General features: G+C 43.2%; 1 protein-coding gene across 15 annotated transcripts in view; it reads right to left on the bottom strand.

Moving 5' to 3' along the window:
* FHOD3 (formin homology 2 domain containing 3) overlaps nt 1-23849 on the bottom strand; it is a 681582-nt gene extending 657733 nt beyond the window's left edge. For 11 of the 15 annotated variants that reach the window (XM_025210988.1, XM_025210991.1, XM_025210999.1 and 8 more), the window contains exon 1: nt 23633-23849. In XM_025210988.1, coding sequence (XP_025066773.1) covers nt 23633-23797 — 165 coding nt within the window. In that variant the 5' untranslated portion in view covers nt 23798-23849. Of the gene's footprint in view, nt 1-22719; nt 22977-23632 lie in introns of those variants that run through there. The other 4 variants (XM_025210996.1, XM_025210998.1, XM_025210995.1 and 1 more) reach the window with 4 other exon arrangements.
* Between the last annotated feature and the right edge of the window lie 8 nt (nt 23850-23857).

Here is a 23857-nt window from a genome sequence, read left to right as displayed (position 1 = left end):
TTTTTTAAGGGGAGAAAGAGTTAAACTCACAGTCTGTTAAAACATAACACACAAGAACAACTTTGATTCCAATGTTAATCTTACATGATTTGTCAAGGGGGTAAATTTCAATACTGACTTGGCTCATTTGGAATAAGTGGTAAAAAAAAAAAAAAAAAAAAAGTAATGAGGGGAAGCTGAAGTAGTTATAATTCTGCTTTAAATTTACATACAAATATACCTGCTGCCTGAAACAGTGATCTTTTTACATTAATTATCCTTTGGAATTCACTTTCCATTTCTTGAAATCTAGAAAAGACAAATCCTAACTAGATGACAGTTCACAAGTTGTGCCACTTCTTTCAGCATTAGTCACTGTAGTAAAGCTTTTCTCGAAGGTTTAAATTAAATGAAAATATAGCTAAGAGACTATTAAGCACATATTTATCACAGTACAAATCAGAGATTTAGACTACTATTCCCATTTCAAGGGATTTTATTTGTTGGATGAAGAACAGATACCATGGCTTTAAGTCATCTTATATTAACATTACTCTCTCCTTTGAGACTTCCAAGGATACTGCTGGCTGACAAGCTCTCAGTTGCATTTTGCAAGGACAGAAGAGCTACTATACTTTGACCTTATTTGCAACAATAGTAACCAATGTAACTTAACTAAAACAATGCGAAGGAAGCAAATGTACTACTTTACTTATATTAAATTAAACATTTTTACCCTATATGTTTTGTCACTCAGGTAACATGAAGCAATAATTACCTTTAATTCTCAAGAATTATTGACAATGGCCTGCAGTGTTTTTCACCTAGAAGCAACATTAATGCAAAGAATTGTTTTAAGACAGGGAATATTCTTCTACTACACTACCAGAACTAGTAAAGAATTGAATAAAGATGGCCACAGATTTGAAGTGTAATCCTATTACCCAAACTTCACCACAATAACATTTATTTCTACATGCATAACGTCACAGAAGGGCATCCTGTCTACTACCTTTGTCAACTTTTAATTATGTCATTACCAACAATCTCCCCAAGCAACTGATACCACATAACATGTCTGAGTGAAAGCTATTTTTACCCTGTATTCAGTCAGCACACTTACAATGGCTAGGATTAAAGTGATGAGACAGCCAAGTTGTTGTATATAAGCCAATGCAATTACATGTTAAAACATGTCGAGAAAATTTGATTATACCCTTGTCTTACATTGCACACATGGTAAAGAAAAACACTTCAAAAGCCATTTCTAGGCAGATTAACTTATTAATAAAGAGTGTGTGCAACCCTCATATCTCCCCCTTGGTGAACAAAATGTTAAAGCAGTTTTGCTTCTACTCCTTATATGGCTTTAGTGCTTGTGAGAAGTCATACAGGCAGCCTTGTCAGCTGAAATCCTCCTTTTATACAGCGAAGAGGTATAACGTAAGACAATAACAAAGTAAATGTCTTAACAGTACTGCAGCAGCAGACTACAAATTTGCCTATAAGGACTACCTCTAGGATTGTCAGGGTAATCCAGCCAGTACACCAGGGGTTGGCAATTATTTGGGCCAGAAGACCACTAAGGGAGTTTTGGTAAGCTGTTGTGGGTTGGGTCAGCACCACCCCCCTTTTCCCCTCCCCTTTCCCCTCCGCCCTGCAACAGCTCACCAAAACTCCTTATGTGGCTCTGCCCCAGGGCCCGGCCCCATGCTGTCACCCCCAGCAATCCTGAGCCCAGGCCCTGGGATCTCCTTGGAGACCGGCCCGAGACACACGTGGGCAAGGTGCACTTGGCCAGGTGGATGGGATAGGGATGTGACCGGGTGAGAAGCAGCATCCAGGAGTGGGACAGGTAGGCAGGGCCAGGGCTAGGGCCAAGATCGCGGGGTGGGATCACAAGGCATTGACAGCATAGGGCCATGGCCTGGGGCAGAGCCACAACCTGATCCTGGCAAACCCCTGCCCACGGAACCAGCACTCGTCGCATGGATGTGCAGGGAGCAGATTGTGGCTCTGCCCCAGGCCCCAGGCCCTGCCCAGCAATTCCACCCTGTGATCCCAGCCCCAGCTCCAGCTCCGCCCACCTGCCCTGCTCCCAGATGCTGCTCCCTACTCACCCGCAGTCCCATCCCATCTGCCTAGCCAAGTGTGCCTTGATCACACGGGACCTGAGCTGGTCTCCACGGAGACCCCATCCACCCACTCTGTCCAGAGCCCGCAGTGGTGGGTGAAGGATGGATGCGCTGGGGTGTCCAGGCAGTGGGGCTGACTGGTAACAGGAGCCAGAAGGAACTGCTGCCACCAGGGGGGTTGGGAATTGGAGTCCAGCTGTCACACTGCCCCAGCCACCCTGGAGGCAGCATGACCAGCCACATGCGCCATGGCCCAAGTGGGGCCAAGGATCCAGCACAGGCCAGATAAAATCCTTTGGCGGTCCAGATCTGGACCCGGGGCTGTATTTTGCCCACCCCTACTCTAAGCTCATGAGACTTACAAATAGGGAGGCTGTGTAAAGCCAACAGGGACTGCCAATAGCCACAGGTTATAATTGTTTCTAGTGCCACAGAACATAAAGGTTATTTTTTTAAATATTAATTAAGTTTCTCTCCTCACAATAATCATTAGATTGATTTTAAAATCATGAGTATTTTTGCTTTGATTTTTGTTTAATTTTAGCTTCTTTTAATTGTCACTTTGATCTTTGAGCCTTTAGGGGTCATGCCTTCAATCTTTTTTCTGTAGCCAGAGATACGTTTTTAACCAAAAGCTAAGGAGCACGACCAGAAAGTTCCAGAAGTACAGGCTTTATGAATACCAGCAATAGAGACATTCGCAATACAACAGGGAGTGTTAGCAACACTGCAGGACAGTCAGCCAGCTAGTGAGCTCCTACTCACTTTACATGCATCATCAACCAGTCATCAAATAGTAATGACTTGATGTGACCAGAACTGGGCCTGGATTCCAACCACTGAAGTGGAGTAGTGCGTCTTATAGCCAGCCTGCAAAGCCTCGGAGTCTCTTTCTGCCTCCTTTTTTCAATTAAACAGGTAATTTCTCTCCTTCAGGTGATTAATGCACATTTGTTCTAAAAAACTAGTCTAAAGGGTGAATGTGACCTGCCCCCATTAAAAGCTTAAGTTCCCTTCCAAGTACTGAAGAATATTAGTAAAAGTTCAGGGTAAAACTGGGCCCTCATAAAAAGTGAGCATAAACCATCCCTCCTTCCGCCAAGAAAACAAGCAAAGAAAAATGTTTGAGAACTTATAAGTTGGCCAGATCTGCAAGCAAAGGCAAATTCAATTATTATTATTATTATTATTATTATGATTATTATTATTCCATCTTCCTGCTATCCCTGGGGCATGGTCCTCTGTGGATCATCTGAGTACATTTTACTTGTCTAATTCCATGCTACTGCAATCGTTAAGGCATTACTGACACACTTACCTTTCCTTGTGACGTGTTATAAGGTTTAAGTCTGTGGTGTGAGACCAGAGCTGGATGATATTGTGAACCTTCAGGGAAAATGCCTGCCTGCAAATGCAGGGGACTGCACTTGATGGCGGGGGGGGAGGGGAGGTTCCATTCCCATGACTTCATCAACCCGAAGCAAAAATTAGCCTTTTTTCTTTTAAGACAGCATTTTAAGTGTTGATTGTTCCTCCATAGCAAAATGAATTAAAGTAACAGCTATATTGTATAAAATTGTGTGGGAAAAGTTGACTCAACTACTCAAAACTGTCAAATTTAGAAAACTGAAGGCACTGATATAATTTAAGTCTGATATGAACATGTTCAGCAATCTGTTTCCCCTGCCCCACTTTCAAAAGCAATCTGTTTCCCATTTCAAAACCCCACAACAGTTCAATAATGGGTTTGGCATGAACATGGCCTGATGATAGCAGCACCAACTGCAATCAAGTTTGACTGCTCTGCCAGCCCTCCCCAACGGTCCTGAGGTCTGAACTGGAAATTCTCTCTACACTTCATGGCATCAAGAAAGAAAGAAAAAAAAAAAAGCCCAGCTCCACCTACCCTCTTGATCCAAGGAACAATCTAAAAGTGGCTTCCTGATTTTAAAGAGCTGACTACACAGAAGGCAAATATCCAACAAATAAACGAAATAAAAACAAGGAGAAATGAAGCACCATAGCTGAAAAACGTAACAGATAAACCGTTAAACTGTTAGCTCAGTAGCTGGGTATTGCTTAGCTATTGAGCTATCTTCAGACATTCCAGTAATAATTAAAATGAACAAAAAAAATGTCTATGCACTTCTAGCTGAAATAATTCTAGCTGAGAGCTGCCTATTACTTTTTCCAAGGTGTAAAAACATATTAATATAAATACAAAACTGGATATTATAATAAAAAATAAAATTGAGTACTATAAACAAAAATGACATTTTAATTAAAATAAAATAAAATGGCCCTTCCCTCTTGTATGGACTGTATTGTTATGACTGATGTAGCATTTGGATTATTTAAGCAAGTTAACCCAAATATAACTGGTTGAAATGTAACACCATCTTTCTTTCACTCATGACCTGCTTTTCTCTTGAGAATAAAAGCCACATATCTCAACTGTGGTCACTGGAGAGCCATGGGTCTTTCATTTGTAAGAGAAATTTGATTCTGCTTCTTTAATTGGTAGCATGACATACTGCACTTGAAGGGGAATAGGAATGTGAATGTGATGTAAGCAAGGAAATAACATAAGTAGAGGCAGTAATAGACAAAGAGCAGTTTAATTTGCCCTCTCTCTCTTTTGTGAGCATGTTTCCTTCAATATTTTACCCACACTGCCATTTATTTCTAATACACAAAATGCAGTTTGAAAAACATGTCAATTTTCCAATAAAACAGTAATTACCAGATCTTTTCTTCTTCCATAAAGAGAACTTGATTATACCGTCCAGGTATTGATTATACTCTCAGGAGGGAGCATGAGAGAGAGGAAGAAAGTTTGTCAGAGAGAAACTAGACGTTTTGTAGGTCCCAAGACTTCGTATGGAAGGGACGGAGGACTAAATTTTGCCTACCCTGCTCCTTCTCACTTCTGCAAGCGGGGGGGAAGAGACTCCCTTTCTGCATGGAGCCAGAGGTCACGGTACAAGAGCACCAGTTGCAGTACGATAATAGACCAAGGGTGTATATTTAAGGCCACTTTAATTTTTAACTTGGCATGACATGTCAACAATTTCTTAGTCTTAAAAGGCTCTTTACAAGAGTGGTGCCCAGGCTTTTTTAGCTCAGCAGTGGAACGTATTCTAGAAGGTCATGTGGCCATAATCAGTGCTTTGGAGCACATTCTCTCCCATGTCCTGCTTCCTTTGTGGCACAAAGGGAGTGGAAAGCAGCTGCTGAGCATTCCACTAGTATCAGGAAGCCCCCAGTTGGTGAACTACCACTGAAGTCAGCTCCTATGTCGCTTCCCACAATGACTAATGCAGAAAAGCATCCCGGGAGGGGAATGCACTGCTGTTCCAGGTATCCTCAGCTGGCATATATTCCTTGGATGACCTATGCCAGTTGCTGCCAGTTAGCTAGGAACTCAAGCTACTGTTAGCTGCACCAGGATAAAACAGGGATTCAGAGGCTGGAACTGGCTGATAATTCTCAGCTTCTTCTTTCCATCCCCTGGGTGCCTGTGTAGGAAGAAAAATCCACATTCTCTTAGATCCTTCCCCAACCAGAGACATTGATCCTTCTTTCCTCCCCTGAAAAGCAACCAGAGAAACTGATCCTTCTTTCCCCACAAGGGAACTGCTGAGCAGGTAGATGCATCAGGGAAGGGAGAGTCATTGGTCAGTGCTCACCTGGCTCACAGCAGTGCAACTCCCAAAACAAGCTGGAGTCTCAACCCTGCCCCCCGCAAAGCAATGGGGCTAGTCATCAGTTTAAAAACTGACTTACAGTTGAGCTCCAATTTTCTTCCTAATGCCATTCCTAGGACTGCATTTTAAAACCTCAGTCTCCGGCAATCAACCTGTGACAACAAGCTGTAGCTAATGGCTTCACACCCTTGAGGAGGGGATCTCAGATTTTAAGGCCTGGTCTACATACAGGTATAAGTATGTCAGTTAAGGATGTGATTTTTTTTTCTTGGTTTGGGTTTTTTTAAACCAATGTAGTTATACTGAAACAACTCTAAAGTAGCAGCAGCTATGCAAGTTTAATTTCTTCCCTTTTCTCATGCAAAAATATGTAACATAACTATAAGCACATTCTATACAGACACTAATCATGTGCATTCAAGAGATGGTACAGTTGTACACAAAAGGCAGTAAAAACAATACAACTGTTATATGTAGATCATGCTATCTATAAGGCAGTACATAATCTGTACTTTTTGTCCTTGGACCTCTTTATTAAAGCCCAGCCTATCTCCCTATTGAGTATCAGATGTGTATCCCATTTATTTTTGGAAGTGCGTGTGTGTGCATGTGTGTCTTTTCCTTTGAGAGGCAAAAAACTCAATTGCAACCTCCTGCAAAACAAATAACATTCAGTTGCTCAACCTTAAGATAGTACTGAAAATACTTCAAAAAGACTGACCATGAACAGATTAAATTATTTGTTCAGTCATCCACTCTTTGCCAATCTCACTGTCATATGTGACATGATGGTGACTGATGTGACCAAGTGATTTACTTTAATATTATGACATTGCCCCAGTTTAGCAATGACAACCAGACACTGAGGATCAAAATCAGCTGTTGCTCAAGACTTTATAATTGAAATAAATACCCCACTAAGCAGAGTCTGAGGGTCAGTGGCTGGTACAACAGTCACGTAAGTTGAGGATATAGACAAAAGCAGTTCTAAAAGCATTTTTTAATTCTATCGTTTTTAATAGCTACAACTGGAAACTAAAATGTATTTTTGAGACTATAAAACATGTTATGGTGATGACATGTACAAAGTTGAACTTTAAGTCTCATTCATCCTCACTTTAATAATATCTCAAGCCAGATATTTGCAGATGTTTTTGAGTAGCTGAGGACCCATTAAAGAACTTACTGCTACTTTTGTCCAAACCTATTCTTCCACTAAGCATATTCAACAGCATTCCTAGCCATGTTATTAATAAACTGTAACAAAGAACAAGGTTAATGTCAGTATAATACAATCCAGGTGTGACAGGATATGAGGGTGATTCAGTAGGTGGCACTATTTCAACCCAGTAGGTAATAAACTAATATCTTGGGGCAGCATTAGGAGCTACTGTGGTGCTGTTTTTTCAAATAAGTGGTCACTAAAAATCTCATGGTACATTTTAAAGGCGTGGCCAAGACAGGCTGACATTGCTATCTTCCAGCACGTGTAATTACAGGCTGCTGACCAGAGTTTCTCCATGTAGTTTCAAATGCATCATAAGAGGCTATTTATTGTTTGTCTGGACTTTTGCACAAATGCTGCACAGAGGTTCAACCAGATCACTGGTGCGTAGAGGGGTGCATAAAACAAACAACTGCACTCCAATCAATGACATGTTACTTCTTCACTAGAGTTTCTTTCACTCTGTCAAAGCTATGTAAAGAATGCTTTCTCCTTTTTTGATGAAGAAATGTATCTATTTGCAACAGCCTGGAAAAAAAAAACCTCCCTAAATGTCCTTAGATGTCAACAAAGTACTTTAAAATACAATTACTGGATAGGGACAGTGGTAATTTTAACTGCTTCATAAAGGGGAAAGAGAGCTACCAATCAGGAGTGCACATCAGTTGCTCTTGAGTGATAAAAATGTGCTAAATATCACTCAGAGCAGTCAGGATTAAAGCTGGAAGGGCTTTGCTACCCCTGCATCACTACAGACCATGTGCCTGCAACAATTACACCCCAGAGTTACCAATCAAGTACACATGTTCATAACTGGACAGCAGTCAGCCCCATGTAACACGGCTGTTTGCCATTCTACTGCACAATGAAATCAGTCTTTTGGCTGTGAAGGAGTTTGCCAGGAGTAAGGCATCCAGAGTTCTCTTGATCAACCCTGGACAGATTGTGACTGGTGATAAAGTAGAAGGAAGAACCTGTTCTCCTGAGGTTCCTCCTTGCAAACAAGTGGGAGAGGATCATGGAATTACAGAAAAATGACAGTCATTGACAACTACTCTTATCTACAATAATACAACAAAATAAATGATTACCTCATATAACTTCATCTAACCTAGATTTCCTAATCTTACGTATGAAAATATCAGAATGAGATGGTATCACAAGCTCTACCAAAGTGCAGGTGCATCACATCCATACCCTAGTCATTCACAAAGGCCATCACCTTGTCATAGAAGGACACTGTGTTGCTTAAGTATAACCTACTATTGATGCATCTGTGCTGGCTAGCTCTTATCAACTTGTTCTGGGATAGGATGGGATGGAAAAGAAAACAAGTTACAATTCAAATGCATCCCTATTCATTAGCTAGGCACAGAGCTGGAAAAAGCTGCTTCAGTAAAATGCTTGAGGAAACATACCCCTCTCCAGATCAAAGGGAAAGCAGACATATTAAGGCCCCCTCTACACATTGTATCTATTATGCCATTACCTTGTTAATTGCACAATAAATTTAGACTGGCTACACGTGCAAGTTAACTACCGGTCCTTAAGAAGGTCAAACCAGCTATAAAGTTATTGCTCAAACCTGTGTAATAACTTTATAGCTGGTTTCTATCCAGGCTTAATTTGTATTGTAGGCAGTCTGCAGCTGCTGTGATTTCCCAGCTATTGTGATCTCCTTGTCACAGGGTACCTCCACACACCCCTATGATTGGGAGATGGCAGCTGCTGTGACCTCCAAGTTGTGAGGCACCCCACACACCCTCAGGGCTAGAAGATTGCTGGGGCTCAGTCCTGCAGCTAACAGGACTCTTGGTCCTGGCTGCACCACATGCACCACAGGGCCCAGAGTCCTACGCCTGATAACAAGAGTCCCGTCAGGTGCAGGACTTTCAGCTCCAGCTGCATGTGGTCCCCGCAGCCGAGAGCCCCATCAGCAGAGGCGGGGCTCCCAGTCACGGGAATCTGCTTCTTGCCAATGCAGGAGGAACTGACGGTTGGGCTCCCCATGTGCCAGCAACAAGGCACAATGGGATCGCGGGTGGCATGGCAGGAGGCACAACTGTGTGGATCACACATTAGATCCCATCATGCCTTTTCCTGCACATATACAGGAGGCCTAAGTGTAATGCTCTGATTCCCAGTTGATTCTCTGGTTTGTTCCTGGAGAAAATCTGTTACTAAAGGCAGACTGTAACATTACAGTTGAGCCCTCAATAATATTCAGAAAGTACTTTTAGAGGAGTCTGGATGAAAAAAGATACATATGAGAGGAATTATAACTTCAAGGATCAGATTCTTTTTCTTTATAACCACCTTAGTTTCATACTGCTGCTTATTTATAGCAATAGGAGCTGAAGGGCCACATCCACGTGGTACGCATGGTACCTACTATTTGAATATTTACTGTTATTTAAATATATATCTTTTTCATTCTTCTTAAAGCCAGGTTTTTCAAGGACTCTAAAGATTTATTAAGGGTTAAAGTAATGGCCAAACTAAGAAGATGACAAAACAAAATTGCATATTAAGGGAAATTACTGAAAATTTATTCCTGATAATTTACTCAAGCTTATATACCAAGATGGAAACAGAGAGGGATAATCAAACTTCCTGCATCAGAGAAACTACAGATTTTAAGAAACTAAAATGGACGAGTTCAGAAAAAAATAGAAATTGTGGCTTGGGGACCACCACTTTTGCTGCAGTCAAGAGTTAGGAGTTGAGGAAGTTTGGTCTTGCCTCACATATATTGAAAAGTTTTAAATTTCTGTCACCCACTGGTGCAGAAGGTGTGCGGAAAAATGAGGGTGACCAGCTGTAAAGTGGATTCATGCCCATCCCGACTTGTAAAACCAGATGAAAGAGACTGGGGCCACTGTTGGCAGGGGTTGTCAATGCCTCCCTTCAGGACAGCATGGTGCCAGATGTCCCTAATTCCACAACAGTCCAGCCCCTGTGCAAGAAACTATCACTTGATGCTTATTCCCCAGCACGATTTGCCTGTCTTCAACCTCCCCTTTCTAGGGAAAATCATTGAATAAGTGGTCACCCATCAGCTCCAAGCCATCTGGATGCCATCAGATTCCTAGGCTCTTGTCAGTCTGGTTTTAATCCTGGAAACAACACAGAGATTACACTCATGGCCTTGGTCAACACCCATTATTGATGGGGTTTTTGACTTTCCTTGCTACTAGGTTCACAGCATTAAGGTGCTCCTAGATCCTTTGCTGCATCTGGATCTTCAGTGGCAGCAGTGGCTAAGAGTGCCTTTTCACCAGCTCCCTCTGGTGATAAGGCTGCAACCCTTTCTTTCAGATTTAGGTCTGACCACCATCATGTATGCCTTTCTCACCTCAGGGCTAAGCTGATGCAATGCACTCTATGCAGAGCTGCCCTTGAAGACTGTCTGGAAACTGCAGCTTATGCAGAACACGGCAACTCACCTTCTGACTGGGATGGATCACAAAGAGCACATAACCAAGCACTCCAGAGTCTGCACTGGCTCCCAATAGGTTTCTGAGCCCCTAATGAACCCATGCTGGTTGCTCCTGCGCATGTGGGAGGTCATTCTCAGTTGCCACTCCATAGCTCTGGAACTGCCCTGAAGTCCAGAGTCCAAGCCCAAACATCTTACAGAAGCTCAATAAGACTTCCTATTTGGGCAAGTATTTAAAAAATAACACTAGGCTGGGATACTGGTTAGGGAGTGCCACGATACGGGGTCCCCAGGGACGGCCATGATGTCCCTAGGGCTCCGTGACTGTGCTGGTTCTACCCCACAGGCTCCTTCTAATCTCATTTGCCATGTCTTGCTGGTAAAAGTAATAAATAGGGAGGCTGCCCTCAAGTTACAGCTCCATCATGGTCCTGACGGACTGTCCCTAAACCCTGCAAGTTATTGGACCCCTTGATGGGCCCTGCTCTTGGTAGGTGACTCATGGGACACTCCAAGCCTTATGAGCTAGATACGTGGCTCCAAAACCTCCCCTTTACCATGCCCCATAGGTGGTAATTAAACATTGTCCCTTTTTATGAGGCCTCCATCTAGCCTGGCCTCCTGTTGTCACTAGGCCCTGGGCCCTTGTAGCTGCTCAGGTACTGGGGCTCTACACGGTAGTGTGCTGCAATGCCTCAGGCCGGGGTCCACTGGAGTACAACCAACCAAACCAATAACAACCACCAAAATATGAGCCCCTGGGCTATAATGTAATACAAACATTGCAGGGTGCACTCTGTCTCTTTAAAAGAGGCAAACTTCTCCCCAAGCATTAAGTGTCTTCCAGACCAGGGTATCTGAGGAGCTCCTAGAGCCCTATTAGTCCTGTAAGCAGCATATCAGACAGCCAAAGCATCTCTGGTCAGTTCTTCTCTGCAGGAGATCCTTCCCCTGGCAGCTGCCAGAGAACTAACTCCTGCTGGCCTCAGCCCTGGGGCTTATATGTGCCCAGGGCCCTGCATCCTTCTAGTCACCTGACCAGGTACAGGCAGGCTAATTCCCTCATTAGCCTGCTGCCACATCAACATGCACATGCGGGGTTCTGCCCGGCTCCTAGGGCCCTCTCTCTAGGCAGTTTCTGCCCTTAAAGGAGCAGGCACATCTTAGTACCCTGTGACAGGGAGTTTCTGCTTCGTGTTGATGCTCCTTCTTCCCCTGTTAAGGTGTTTTGTTCTCTTGTTCCATCTCCTGTTTTATAAATTATTGTCTTCTTATAAAAATAAGTTGCTCTGAGCCTTTGTTGGGAAGGGTGGCATATAAATTGAATAAAATAAAAATAAAATGAATAAATAAGGCCAGAAGGCCTATTAATAGCCTACATATCCGTTAGGCAGATGTGTGAAATGTAATCTGCTGGGATAAGGCAGGAAAGCACAAGAAGAGTCAGACTTTAGATGTCAACTTTCCCAATTGAGGGAGCCTTTAAAACACGTGGTATGCCAAGATAGAAACAATGAATATACTAACTGTTTTCCGTACCTATGTGTTTAGAGACTTTCCAAGTGTAGGTCTGCTACATCAGCTCTTGAAGAGGAATTATTTGTATTTTTAGGTCATGAGAGACAAGCAAAATTTCTGTAACAGAGGGTCACTGCTTCTGAGCAGCTCAAAGGTCATGCTTATTTGCATTGAAGTCCCAGAATTCACTCCCCATTTCTTATCCATCTTGCTGGGACCTAGAAGGCCACACTCTTGTACTGCAAGAGCTAATCAGCTGCCTTAAAATTAATACCCTTAGACAGTTGTCCCTCTTATGACCTCTTCATTTACTTTCTGGAAAGCACATTTCATGCTGATCCTTGCTGTGACTCATTTTTTAATCTGGATCTAGGGCCAGGTTCTGCTCTCTTCTGTGCTAAGGTAAGCCCAGACCAACTAACTCCACTGACAGCATTTCCATTTTCAGCTTAGTGTGCACAGCTACTAAATATGTAAAAAAGGTCATGGCACAAAGACAGACAACTGATAAATCACAATATCTCTCTTCAATTTAATATAGATTTCATAGACATTAGGGCTGGAAGGGACCTCGGAAGATCATCAAGTCCAGCCCCCTGCCCAAAGGGCAGGAAGTCAGCCGGGTTCATAGGATCCCAGCAAGATGAGCATCCAGTTTGCTCTTGAAGGTGTTCAATGTGGGCGTTTGAACCACCTCCGGTGGCAGGCTGTTCCAGACCTTGGGGGCTCGGACAGTAAAGAAATTCTTCCTTATGTCCAGCCTGAAACAGTCTTATAGTAGTTTATGACCGTTCGACCTAGTCGTCATCCCTTGGGGCGCTCTGGTGAACAAACATTCCCCCAGATACTGGTGGTCACCCCTGATAAACTTATAGGTGGCCATCAGATCACCCCTGAGCCTGCGCTTTTCCAGGCTAAAGAGCCCCAGGGCTCTCAGCCTGTCATCGTAGGGTCTGATTCCCTGACCTCTGATCATGCGCGTGGCTCTTCTCTGGACTCTCTCAAGCTTCTCCACATCCTTTTTGAATTGTGGAGCCCAAAACCGGACGCAGTACTCCAGCTGCGGCCTCACTAAGGCCGAGTACAAGGGGAGAATGACGTCCCGGGATTTGCTTGAGAAGCATCTATGGATGCAAGCCAGCGTTTTGGTCACTTTACTAGCCGCAGCATCGCACTGCAGGCTCATGTTCATCTTGTGGTCAATGATGACCCCCAAGTCTCTTTCTTGCATAGTGTTGGCCAACATAGCACTGCCGAGCCTATAAGGATGCTGCGGGTTTTTCTTCCCAAGGTGGAGAACCTTGCATTTATCGGCGTTGAACACCATCAGATTCACGTCCGCCCACTTGCTGAGCCTGTCCATGTCAGCCTGGATCACCCGCCTGTCTTCTAATATAAAAGCTAATATAAATAGCTTTTCTTCAAAATCAAAACAAACAGGGCCACTGCCAAAGGTAATAAAAATATCATGTTATTTGTAGTAAGGGATGGGTGAACTTCTTGGAGTTTGGAGGCCGTTAGCCTCTGGAATTACTTTGTGAAACCCAAAACACCTTGAAAACCTCTGCCCAGTTACCTTCCCAGCCCAAAGCTCTTAGGAGGAGAAAGTTTCTTGCATATAGTATAGATTCCAGTACCTCATTAGCCACAAACCAGATGCATATCCCTCAGTAGGCCCTGCCCCTACCCTTATATCAAGGATGGTTCTGAAGAGAGTAACCACCTTCCCTTTTAAATCATTTTCTGCATTTGATAGGCTAGTCCGTACCTCACTTTCCTTTTTGGGAGACTATTACAGAGTCCCAATGACCAAACCAAAACTTGTACCTTTAAGATTCCATGTCCTGCTTGCTCCTCATCCAGAAGTAGCAGGATCAAAACTCTTTCCAGTCCCAATACATAGATAGTTTCAGCAGAGCTTTCATATTGTATGTGGGCTGAGGGAAAATTCTGTGCAGACTCTAGCCTAGCCTGTGCAGAGCAGAGTCCCACAAGGTCAGTGTACCAAGCTGCTCCAGTAGTGCAGCAAGCCTACTTGCTGTCCCAGAAGAATGGGGAGGGAAGAGTTTATTCAGTAGAGGACAAAGGAGACATAAACGTAGGTAAGCTTCCTATACAGAGGATGCTTAATGAAAGTCAGTTTAAGACATGGGTTTGTTCTGCCAACACGTTTACTCTCTTCTCCCTGGCTTCAGGATCAACCTCTTTACCAACAGGGATTATGTCTTCTCTTCCACTTCTTAAGACATCCCAGAAGGATGGAGCTACTGGAAAAGAGACCAGAATCTTCTCTTCCCTGAAAGAGTGAGCAGTGCAGTGGCAACACTGTAAGTAGAAGCTCCTATCAGTTTGGAAGTTGTTACCTGTTACTTCATCAAAAGGTCTGAGCTCTGCTCTCTCTCTCTTTAGTGGATTAAAAAACAAAAACAAAAAAAACCAACCAGGAGAACAGATCTGCCCAGCTCAGATTTTAGTGGCACAGAGTTTTATTGCTGTTAGTTTAGTACTACAATAGCTACTTGCACCCATTATAGTTTTCTTTATCCCATGGGTTGCAGTATATATTGTTTTTTCCAGTGTGCATATGCCTTTGTTTTGCATCCATCTTCAATATACTGCAAGGTGGCCCTTCTCTTTTCCCATACTGCAAGATCATGCTGCAAAATCCAGGCCTACTGTCATGTTGCAACTGGCTAGCCCTACTACCAGGGTTGCTCCATGTTATAGAATGGATTTGTATCTACAGAAGACAGAGCGTGCTACTGCTGCTGCTGCACTAGGGACACAAATGGCTTACAGTATGAACTCAGTGCTAGGGTAAAGGCCGAGTAAGTAGCCTGCCTGTACAGCCACTACAAATCTACACCACACCGCTCAAGAATCAGTCACTGCCCAAAGAGAAAGAGGTATTTACCTGTGCCAAAAGAGGAGGCGGTACTTATATTTGTACAGTAGTTGGAGTGTACTTTCTGATGTAGTAGATCCTTTGCTTAGCACCTGATTTATGTCCTTGTCCTCTAATTAGCAGTTTCTTTGAATGACACTGTTGCTGCCTTTACTGATAAAGGTTCTGGAACAGATTTGAACATTGACTCAAGAAAGAGAGTGAGCTTATCTTTGAGTCCCTCCTGCTCCCCCTCCCCTCCACCTGGGGTTTTCCTTATTAGAAAACAAATCACTATCATATTTTTAATTTAGGGACAACAATTGATTGAAAGAGAAAGCTGTAACTTCGTACATACTGTATAATAATGCAATCAAAAAAGTTGTAGAAACATAAAATAAATCATAAACACAAAGAATAAGGTAAAACGCGGTATGTTGTAATCACATAAGTAAAGGAGATCACTAAAAAAAGTATGCCATCCGACACTGGCTGTGTATATATATATCCACCCTCCTGAATGACTTGAGGTCAGCAAGTTAGAGTATCCAGTGACTTAAAGCAATTCAAAACCAACCACTCCACAGTACCAAGTTAGATTCAAGGAACACTATTAATGCTGAGCCTGACTCAAAATTTAGATCCAAATACAAATATTCCCAAGGGTCAAGGGAATATGGAAGAGGGCTGTGAAGTGAATCCATCTTCTTTTAACAGATCAGAGATGGAAAGCAATGTAAAAATCCATTAAGGTTACATACGGAGATATTTAGAGCAAAAACACTAAAGGCTAGATCAAAAAGAAATAAACCCTCAAAACAAAAACAACCACCATCACCACCTAGGAGTCTTAAGCAAAGTTTAGGCATCCCAACTGATCAATCCACAAAACTTCTACCTAATCCTTAGGAACCCAGGGGTGCATCTGCATGTTGCCATTTTGGAAGTACTAAAGCATGGTTCAGTACAGGTGGTTACTGTGCCATGTGTGCAGCGCACAGTTAAATTTAGTTACTACGTCACCATATTGGCATGCTATATCTGGGGAGCACACCACTATGACAACACAGCTGGCGATCACAAGTAGACACGCAGCACGCCATACAGCAACGTAGTGCATCACTACGATGCCGTAGGGCAATGTGTAGACGTGCCTTAGGAGTCCCTGGGCCTCTAAATATTGGTCACTAAAGAGACCAAAACTGAGGTGTTTCTCTTCCTTGTCTTATCTTTCTCTCTCTCTGTGCCTAAAAATCTTGTGTTCTTTTCTATGCAGGGGCATACCTTCAAGAGAAGGGGTGCAGAGTGCCTCTTATGTGCCGAGTGCCTCAAGACAGATAGTTAGAGCACCCTCCGTGAGATAAGAGATACGGGATTTAAACATCTTTAAGATGAAAATGGCCTGGAACACAAGTCTTCCACTTCCTGGGGAGTGTCATAATCATAAACCTAGTTTATCAATCCCTAGCACCACCACCATCACCTCGTCTCTACAACAGCCATTTCCTAGAACAGTGGAAGAGTTATCCACACACCTAAGTAATCCTTTTGGGTGTAAGTCCAAGAGGAGAGTTGAGGCTGTGAATCCCAGTCTTATACAGGCACTTAACCAAGACAAGGAGTTAGATGTCTCAGAGACAATGTGTCAGACATGCCCCCTCCCTTCAGCATTTTCTACTGTCTGGCCTAACCATCCCCTGAGTGAGCATGGGGAGAACTCCATGCCTGTTTGCCTAATTCTCCCCATGCATTCTATAGGAAATTTAGTTGCCCAACTCAGGTTTGTGACACCTTCTTTAGAAACTCGGCATCTAAGTCCCTTTGTGAATCTGGCTCCGAGTTCCTGTTTTTATTTCCACGATTTAGATCAACCAGAATGTTACTGAGGTTTAGAGTCAAACTGTAGCATCTGTAGGTTCAAAAAAAGAGATAATTTTAATAACATCAATTTAAGACCAAATCCTGCACTAATGAATCACAAGTCAATAAAAACTACTTTTTGATTAAAAGTTAAGAGAATTTTGTTGCCAACGTCTATTATAATGCGACTGCATAATACTATTACTGGAAGCTTCTGCTCGATAACAGTTAATTCAACATCCTGTAGTCAATGAGATTCCTTCCACTCCTCTGCAAGTGTTGGGTTCAGAAGCATAAGGAAGTGTGCAATTTATAGAAAAGTATATAAAATAAGAAATTTTATGAAGAAGGCCAATCAGGAACTCCAGTCCTTTTAGAGCACAAGGGGGGACCCATTCAAATTAAAAGATTACAAAGTGATAACTGATGAAACAAAACTATTACTCATAATTAGCCTGTGCAACTCACTGACAAGTATCAGGGCCAACAGTTCAGAATGTTTCAGAAAAGGCTTAGACATTTACATGACCAATTATAGCAGTCACAGCTATAATCAGATTAAATAAAAAAAATTACTTGGACCACAAACCTTTATCCTTCAAAAGTATCATATGAAGTATTGTGTCCCTTCATTGTTAGAATACTGAAATAGGTAGAACATTAATTTTCAAATTAATTAACTGGCTGTTAATTAATTTGAAGTAGCCCCTACTACATGAAGACCACATTTCAAACTGTGAACCACACTGACAGCTGCATTTCTCTGGGACTACAAAGATCACACAGCCCAAAACAGATTGAGAGAGAACTGAAAACAAGGCCTTTCAGTCAGAGATCTAGCAGTGAAACATTCAAGTAGAGATTAAAGTGATTCCAGTCGTGTTTGAGAAAGTCTTTCCACAAAAACAACAAATAGTTTCCAAAATCTATACCACTGAAAACACACAAACAACCCTACCCCAAGCAAAGTTATGACTCCAAAATTGGAGCAGTGTAGAGGCTCCATGTAATCTACATGACATCACTACTGCTATCAATTTACATGGAGTGTGTTGAGATACCGGTTCGATACGCAGATGTAAAAGCAGACAAATAAATGTGCCAAAATGGTCAAATCAAAGTGATAAGCATGCAAATAAATGTTGCCAATCAAGGTGAGGACATATTCTGAATTACACCTGAATCACTACCATGAATATTAATTTCACTTATAAATATGCAATTTTCTTTTAAAATTCACATTTCCTGTTCTGGTTGAGCCCTTCTAAAATTCTCCAGTAAGGGGGATGGCTTTTCTCTTACGAGATGTAAGGGTGGAACCCAGGTCCAGAATTTTGGTTTTTATAAACATTTTATAAATATTTTAAAAACAATTCCCTTTAAGAAGACAGAAAAAGGTCTCCATTTCAGGAACCATTAATCAGAAATAGAACGACCAGCTAAACAGACAAGATATCTAGTACCTGCCTGTTATAGAGCAACTCTTACAGTAAAATGGAAGAGATTGCAAAAACCTTTTCATTAGGAAGTTCATAACTCTTAATTCTGAAACCACAAACATTGGCAAGGAGATTTAGGAAATAGGAGAGAATCAGAAACTACTTAATTCATATTTGTTTTCAAATGGATTCATTTTAAATTCAAATAAGTACTACAAAATAGAAACATTGGTAATACAATTCAGTAAATGACTATTTGAGAATGTTTCATGAAGTTATAAGCCCCCCTCTACATGTGCAGGTAAAGACGCAATGGGATCTAATGTGTGATCCATACAATTCATGGATTGTAAGGCCAGAAGGGACCTCAGAAGATCAGGTCCGGCCCCCTGCACCAAGTAGGAAAGACAACTGGGGGTCAGGTGACTCCAGCAAGGTGACCGTCTAGTCTCCGCTAGGGTAGGTGATTGCACCACCTCTAGAGGGAGCTTATTCCACAGTCTGGACATCCTGACTGTGAGGATTTTTTTCCTAATGTTGAGCCTGAATCAGTCTTCCAAGAGTTTGTGGCCATTACTCCTGGTTTTCCCCTCAGGTGCCCTGGTGAACAGTTGTTCACCGAGCTCTTGATATACTCCGCTAGTGTAGGGGTAAGCTGCTACCAGGTCCCCTCTCAGCCTTCTTTTCCTCAGACTGAAGAGTCCCAGATCCCTCAGCCTTTCCTTGTATGGCTTGCCGTGTAAGACTCTGATCATATGGGTGGCTCGTCTTTGGACTCTCTCAAGCTTGTCCATGTCCTTGTTAAAGTGTAGTGCCCACAACTGGACACAGTACACCAACTGTAGTTTCACCAGTGCTGAGTATAGTGGAAGAATCACCTCCTTGGTTTTGCTGGAGATGCATCAGTTGATGCATGCTAGAGTATTATTTGCCCTACTGGGCAAATCAGGCCTCCTTGCCATGCCATGCACCATCCCAAGCTCCTCCTGCAGTAGCAAATAGCAAGCAAGATCGCAGTAGCAGCTGTCTCCCAGCCAGGAGACAGGCTACACATGCAAATTAGTTGGATAGAAACCATCTATAAAGTTATTACACATTTTCCTGCAGTAACTTTATAGCTGGTTGGCCCTTTAAGGCACCATAATTAATTTATACTTGCTACAGGTGCAAATTAATTGTGCAATTAATCGGGTAATTGCACAACAGATGTAATGTGTAGAGGAGGGCTAAGAGACGCACAGAACAAGTTATAAAGGTAACGGCCTACTCACATGTGCCCTCCTTGTGGCACCTGCCCTTTGAAAAGTTTCAGTTCTTGCTGGTCCCATGGCATGATTTTGTGCGTTTTTTAAAGCTTAGCCTTTGCTGCAAGCTTAATGATATATTTCAACATTATTTACTTGGTGAACAAGAATGAGCTCATGAACTTTGAGAGGACTGCTCACCAGGGTTCTAAAATGTATATAGAGATACACTGAACCATGATTAAATGCTGTTGACACCAAAATTGAAGAGGTAGTAAACATGCTGGAAGAAAGAACTAAATTGCAGGATCGACCTGATCCTGATATTTTACAGTTACATTTCCTAATACTCTTTCAGCTCTTTACTACAAGAATAATCTGACTTGTTGACTCTTCGGATAATTTTGGAAAGACACAAGTATGTCTGTGCATGTAATTAGCCTTGCTTAGTCCACGGGACCTACTCACATAATTAAAATAGCAGCTGCATAAATGTTCACAGGCTAAAGTCCTTACACTATAAATCTCTGGGACAGGAGCTGAATTTCAATGTGTGTTTTCCTTTACCACCCATGGACTTTCATAACATCTTGTGTCCAAAATCACCACATCTGTTTTACAAACATTAACAAACTTCTTTGAGATAAACTTAACCTCTGTTTTCAACTTCTCAAACTGCTTTTCTCCTTAACTTCTAATTTTTCTAAAGTCTTATGAAACTTCAGTGAGATAGTTTACATGTTAGGGAAAAAAGGGGGTAAAATAATAGACAGGATGAAAGTAAAACATGTTCAGAGGTGGATACTGATTTTAATGGTCTTACAAAATATAAAACAGGTCTGAGGCACCCTGGGCCTGATTTTCAGAAGTGCTGAGCAAGCACATGTCTGACTGGAGTCCCTGGTCATTAGAGAAGCAGGAGACATCTAGCATCACATCCAAGGAATCCCAAGTCTGGCTTCCCAAAGAAAGAAACAAAAAATGAAGCCACCCTAAGTCACTGGTCACTTCTGAAACTTAGGCCATCTTGTGTAAGTCATAAAGCAATCCCACAGTCAAGTCACCCCGAGCACTACCAGGAGTAACGAGAAATAATAGCCATAAGTTGACTGACAGCAGATTCAGTCTAGATGTTAGAAGGCACTACTTCACAGTCAAGGAGGCTAGGATCTGGAACCAACTTCCAAGGGAAGTGGTGCTCGCTCCTACACTGGGGGTCTTCAAAAGGAGGCTGGATAATCACCTAGCCGGGGTCGTTTGACCCCAGCATTCTTTCCTGCCCATGGCAGGGGGTTGGACTTGATGATCTGCTCAGGTCCCTTTCGACCCTACCAACTATGAAACCATGACACTTCAATTAGAACAGCTCCAAGAACTGCCCTAATTAAAGTGCCCAGAGCATCACGTGTATCAGCATCCCCATGCTCAAATGTGGCAGTGGGGGTGTTTTAACTAAAGCTCATCGAACGAGCTTTAAAGCCCCCCAGCCACCAGTCATCAGCACGGGGATGCTGATGTATGTGACGCTGGAGTCTGCTGGCGAATAGTAATTACCATGCACCAGCAGACTTGCTTAAATCGAGTCTGCTCCAACACACTGTAATTACAATGCATCAGAGCAGGTTTTTCTGCATGTGTACAGGCACCCCATGTTACTGACCTAGCTCTGATCTTACTCCCATTGAGTAGATCCTTACTCTACAAATAGCCCCACAGAAAGCAATGTGATTGCTTGAAGAATAAGAAAGTATTCAACAAGAGTAAGGTATCAGAATTTGCCTGCTATGCTGTGAAAAAGAGTATGATCCAATGCTAACTTTTCAAACTGTGTTCTGTTGAACCCTGGGGTTCCACAATAGGTCATCAGGTGTTCTGCAGAGACAGGCGGTAATGGTGGAGCACACCAAGAGGCAACCCACTGCTACTGCTAGGCTGGGCCACCTGGCCCATGTCAGTTCACACAGCCCACAGAGCCAAGCAGAGATGTTCTGCAACAGAAGGGATATGAAAGGGTTCCATGACTTTAGGAAGTTTGAACACCACTACACCGAGTCCCTTTGATTTTCTGCATTATGCAGAACTCTAGTTGCTGTAACCTTGACAACTGTTACATAAGAAAATGTTCTGCAAATGTAATACTTGTGCTGAAAGGATTCTCTTTGAATTCCTTTTTTGTTGTTGTATTGATCTGCGGGCACCCTTAAAGCTAAGAGCACACATAGCCTTTGCCATCATCCAACAACCTCCTGAGTGCATGCTAGGAAACAAATGAGGATAAGAGAACACCCCCCCTCCCACACAATGCCAGAGTAGCTTAAATGGTCTTTTCCTACTTTGTTTTCTTCAGAAAAACATTTATATTGTTTTTCTTACCTCCCCCCATCCACTTTGCTGAGTTAATACACAAACCAGAGGCATTGTTGGAGAATAAGGCGATAAAGAATAAAGGGAACTATTCTCATACCAAACAGTGATATCGTTAAGAAAAACTTACAATTAAAAGGAAACCCATATCTGGGTGCACATGTAAAGTGCAGAGGGCTACATTAACCAGCAAATGCATTAAAATAAGTGTGAAAGAATATGCAAGGTTTCACAAAGGTCTGTGTTGGTAACATACCTTAGCTCTTCTCAACGGTGAATAATGAGTGTCAATTGTTTCAAGGACAGCAGACTTACTGCTATTTTTACCAAAGCCCTTGCTGTGTTTAGCTCATAAAACCTTCCAGCAGTAACAGCTTAAACCCTGCTCTGCATGAACATGCTCTTCCCAGTTTAACCAACCTTCCTAAATAATACATGCTTTTTCTATATACCATGATACTATGAAGAGGTTGCCAGAAAACGGTGGGGTGGGGGGGCAACATGTCAAATTAGTTTCTAGCCTGCTTTAAATACTTCAGAAATGCAATGGTTACAACTAAATGCATCGAACATGACTGTGCCTTAAGGGTGTTATTGGAAAGTAAAACTGACATATGAGAGTAAAGTAACATGAATCAATTATTCACAAAGCCACTAACATACTTTCATAGACACACTGACTTGCAGAGACGCAAGTGTGCACTATTCAGGAGAGACCCACACTGAATTGCAATAATCTACACAAACCTCTTATTTCTCTCAAGGGATTACTTATTAAGAGTAAACTCTGACACAATCTCATGGGAGAACAATGCTTCTATCAAAGTCCACAGGCTCTCAAACATCTTCTATTCTTGAGAAAGGTTTAGAGGTGACCTTATGTAGACCATGCAGAATAAAACTAATGAAAAAAGGCTGGGCATACTTGGCCTTTCATGTTCCGGGAGGGATTTTCAAAGGGCAGGTTGGCATCTAACCCCACTGAGTTTCCATGGGGGTCAGGTTCCTAGATCCCAGATGCACCCCAGAAAAAATCTGTCCATATTTCAATGCATAAACTTCCAAGGATGGAGATTTTTAAGAGCTGGCTAGACAAAGCTTCGGCTGAGGTGATCTAGTTGAGGATGGCTGTTGGACTAGATGACCTCCCGAGGTCCCTTCCAAACCTCATTTTCTACAATTCTATAATCACAAAGGAATGTTTAGGACGGTTACTCTCAAGTGCCCTTCCTAGACATCCGGGATAGCTGCGGCACATTGGTTTGGGTTATCTCCTACTCAAGTGGAATGCTTTCTAAATCCAGCACAAGGCAAAGCTGCTGCAAGATGTGATTACCAATTTGTGGCCCTACTCTGCACATCAGGGATACGCTGGAGAGAGACAGAGAAAGATGCTTGGTATTTTTCTCTTCCTACATCTTCTAAGTTTCCAATTCCCAAAGCTCTTCCTGCGTGGTCCCAGCCAACCCCTCTCCCTGGCAGTCTGTGCCCCTCTGAGGCACGGATGCACCCCATACATACCTCCCTCCCAAGCAGCAGCAACAGCAGCAGAGCTGTCCCTTTGCTAGAGTTCAGCATCACTGGGGGGGAATGGCTATAAAGACGGGGGCCTGAACCCTGCCATGCCATCACTTCTCCTGGGGAGCCCCCCTCCCGAGCTTCTACCCTCAAACAGCACGGCTGAGCTTTTAAGAGCAGCCTTCCTCCAGAAGGCAGGGGGAGATGGATTCCCATGCCTGCCCCTTCCCACACAACATAAAACCCTCGGGCCAGCCCTGCCACCCCGGCCCCGAAGCGCCGGATCCCCGGCAGAGGGTCCCCCCCCGGCCGCAGCCCACCTTGTGCGGGGCTCGCAGCAGGCGGTGCACGGCTGGCAGCTGGGTGCTGAGCGGCAGGTCCTCGCGGAAGGCGTACAGCGGCGGGCGGGTGGGCTCAGGGAAGCTGGTGCTGGTGAAGGGGTCGGTGTCGTCCAGGAACTGCACCCGGCAGAGCAGCGTGGCCATGCTGCGGCCATGCACGAGGCGGCAGCGGCGGGGGGGCGGGGGGGGCGGCCCCCCGGGCGG

Source organism: Alligator sinensis, unplaced genomic scaffold (genome assembly GCF_000455745.1).
Source record: "Alligator sinensis unplaced genomic scaffold, ASM45574v1 scaffold285_2, whole genome shotgun sequence".
Classification (NCBI taxonomy): Eukaryota; Metazoa; Chordata; order Crocodylia; family Alligatoridae; genus Alligator; species Alligator sinensis.
Note: the sequence above shows the minus strand (reverse complement) of the source record. Positions and strands in the feature narration are given on the sequence as shown.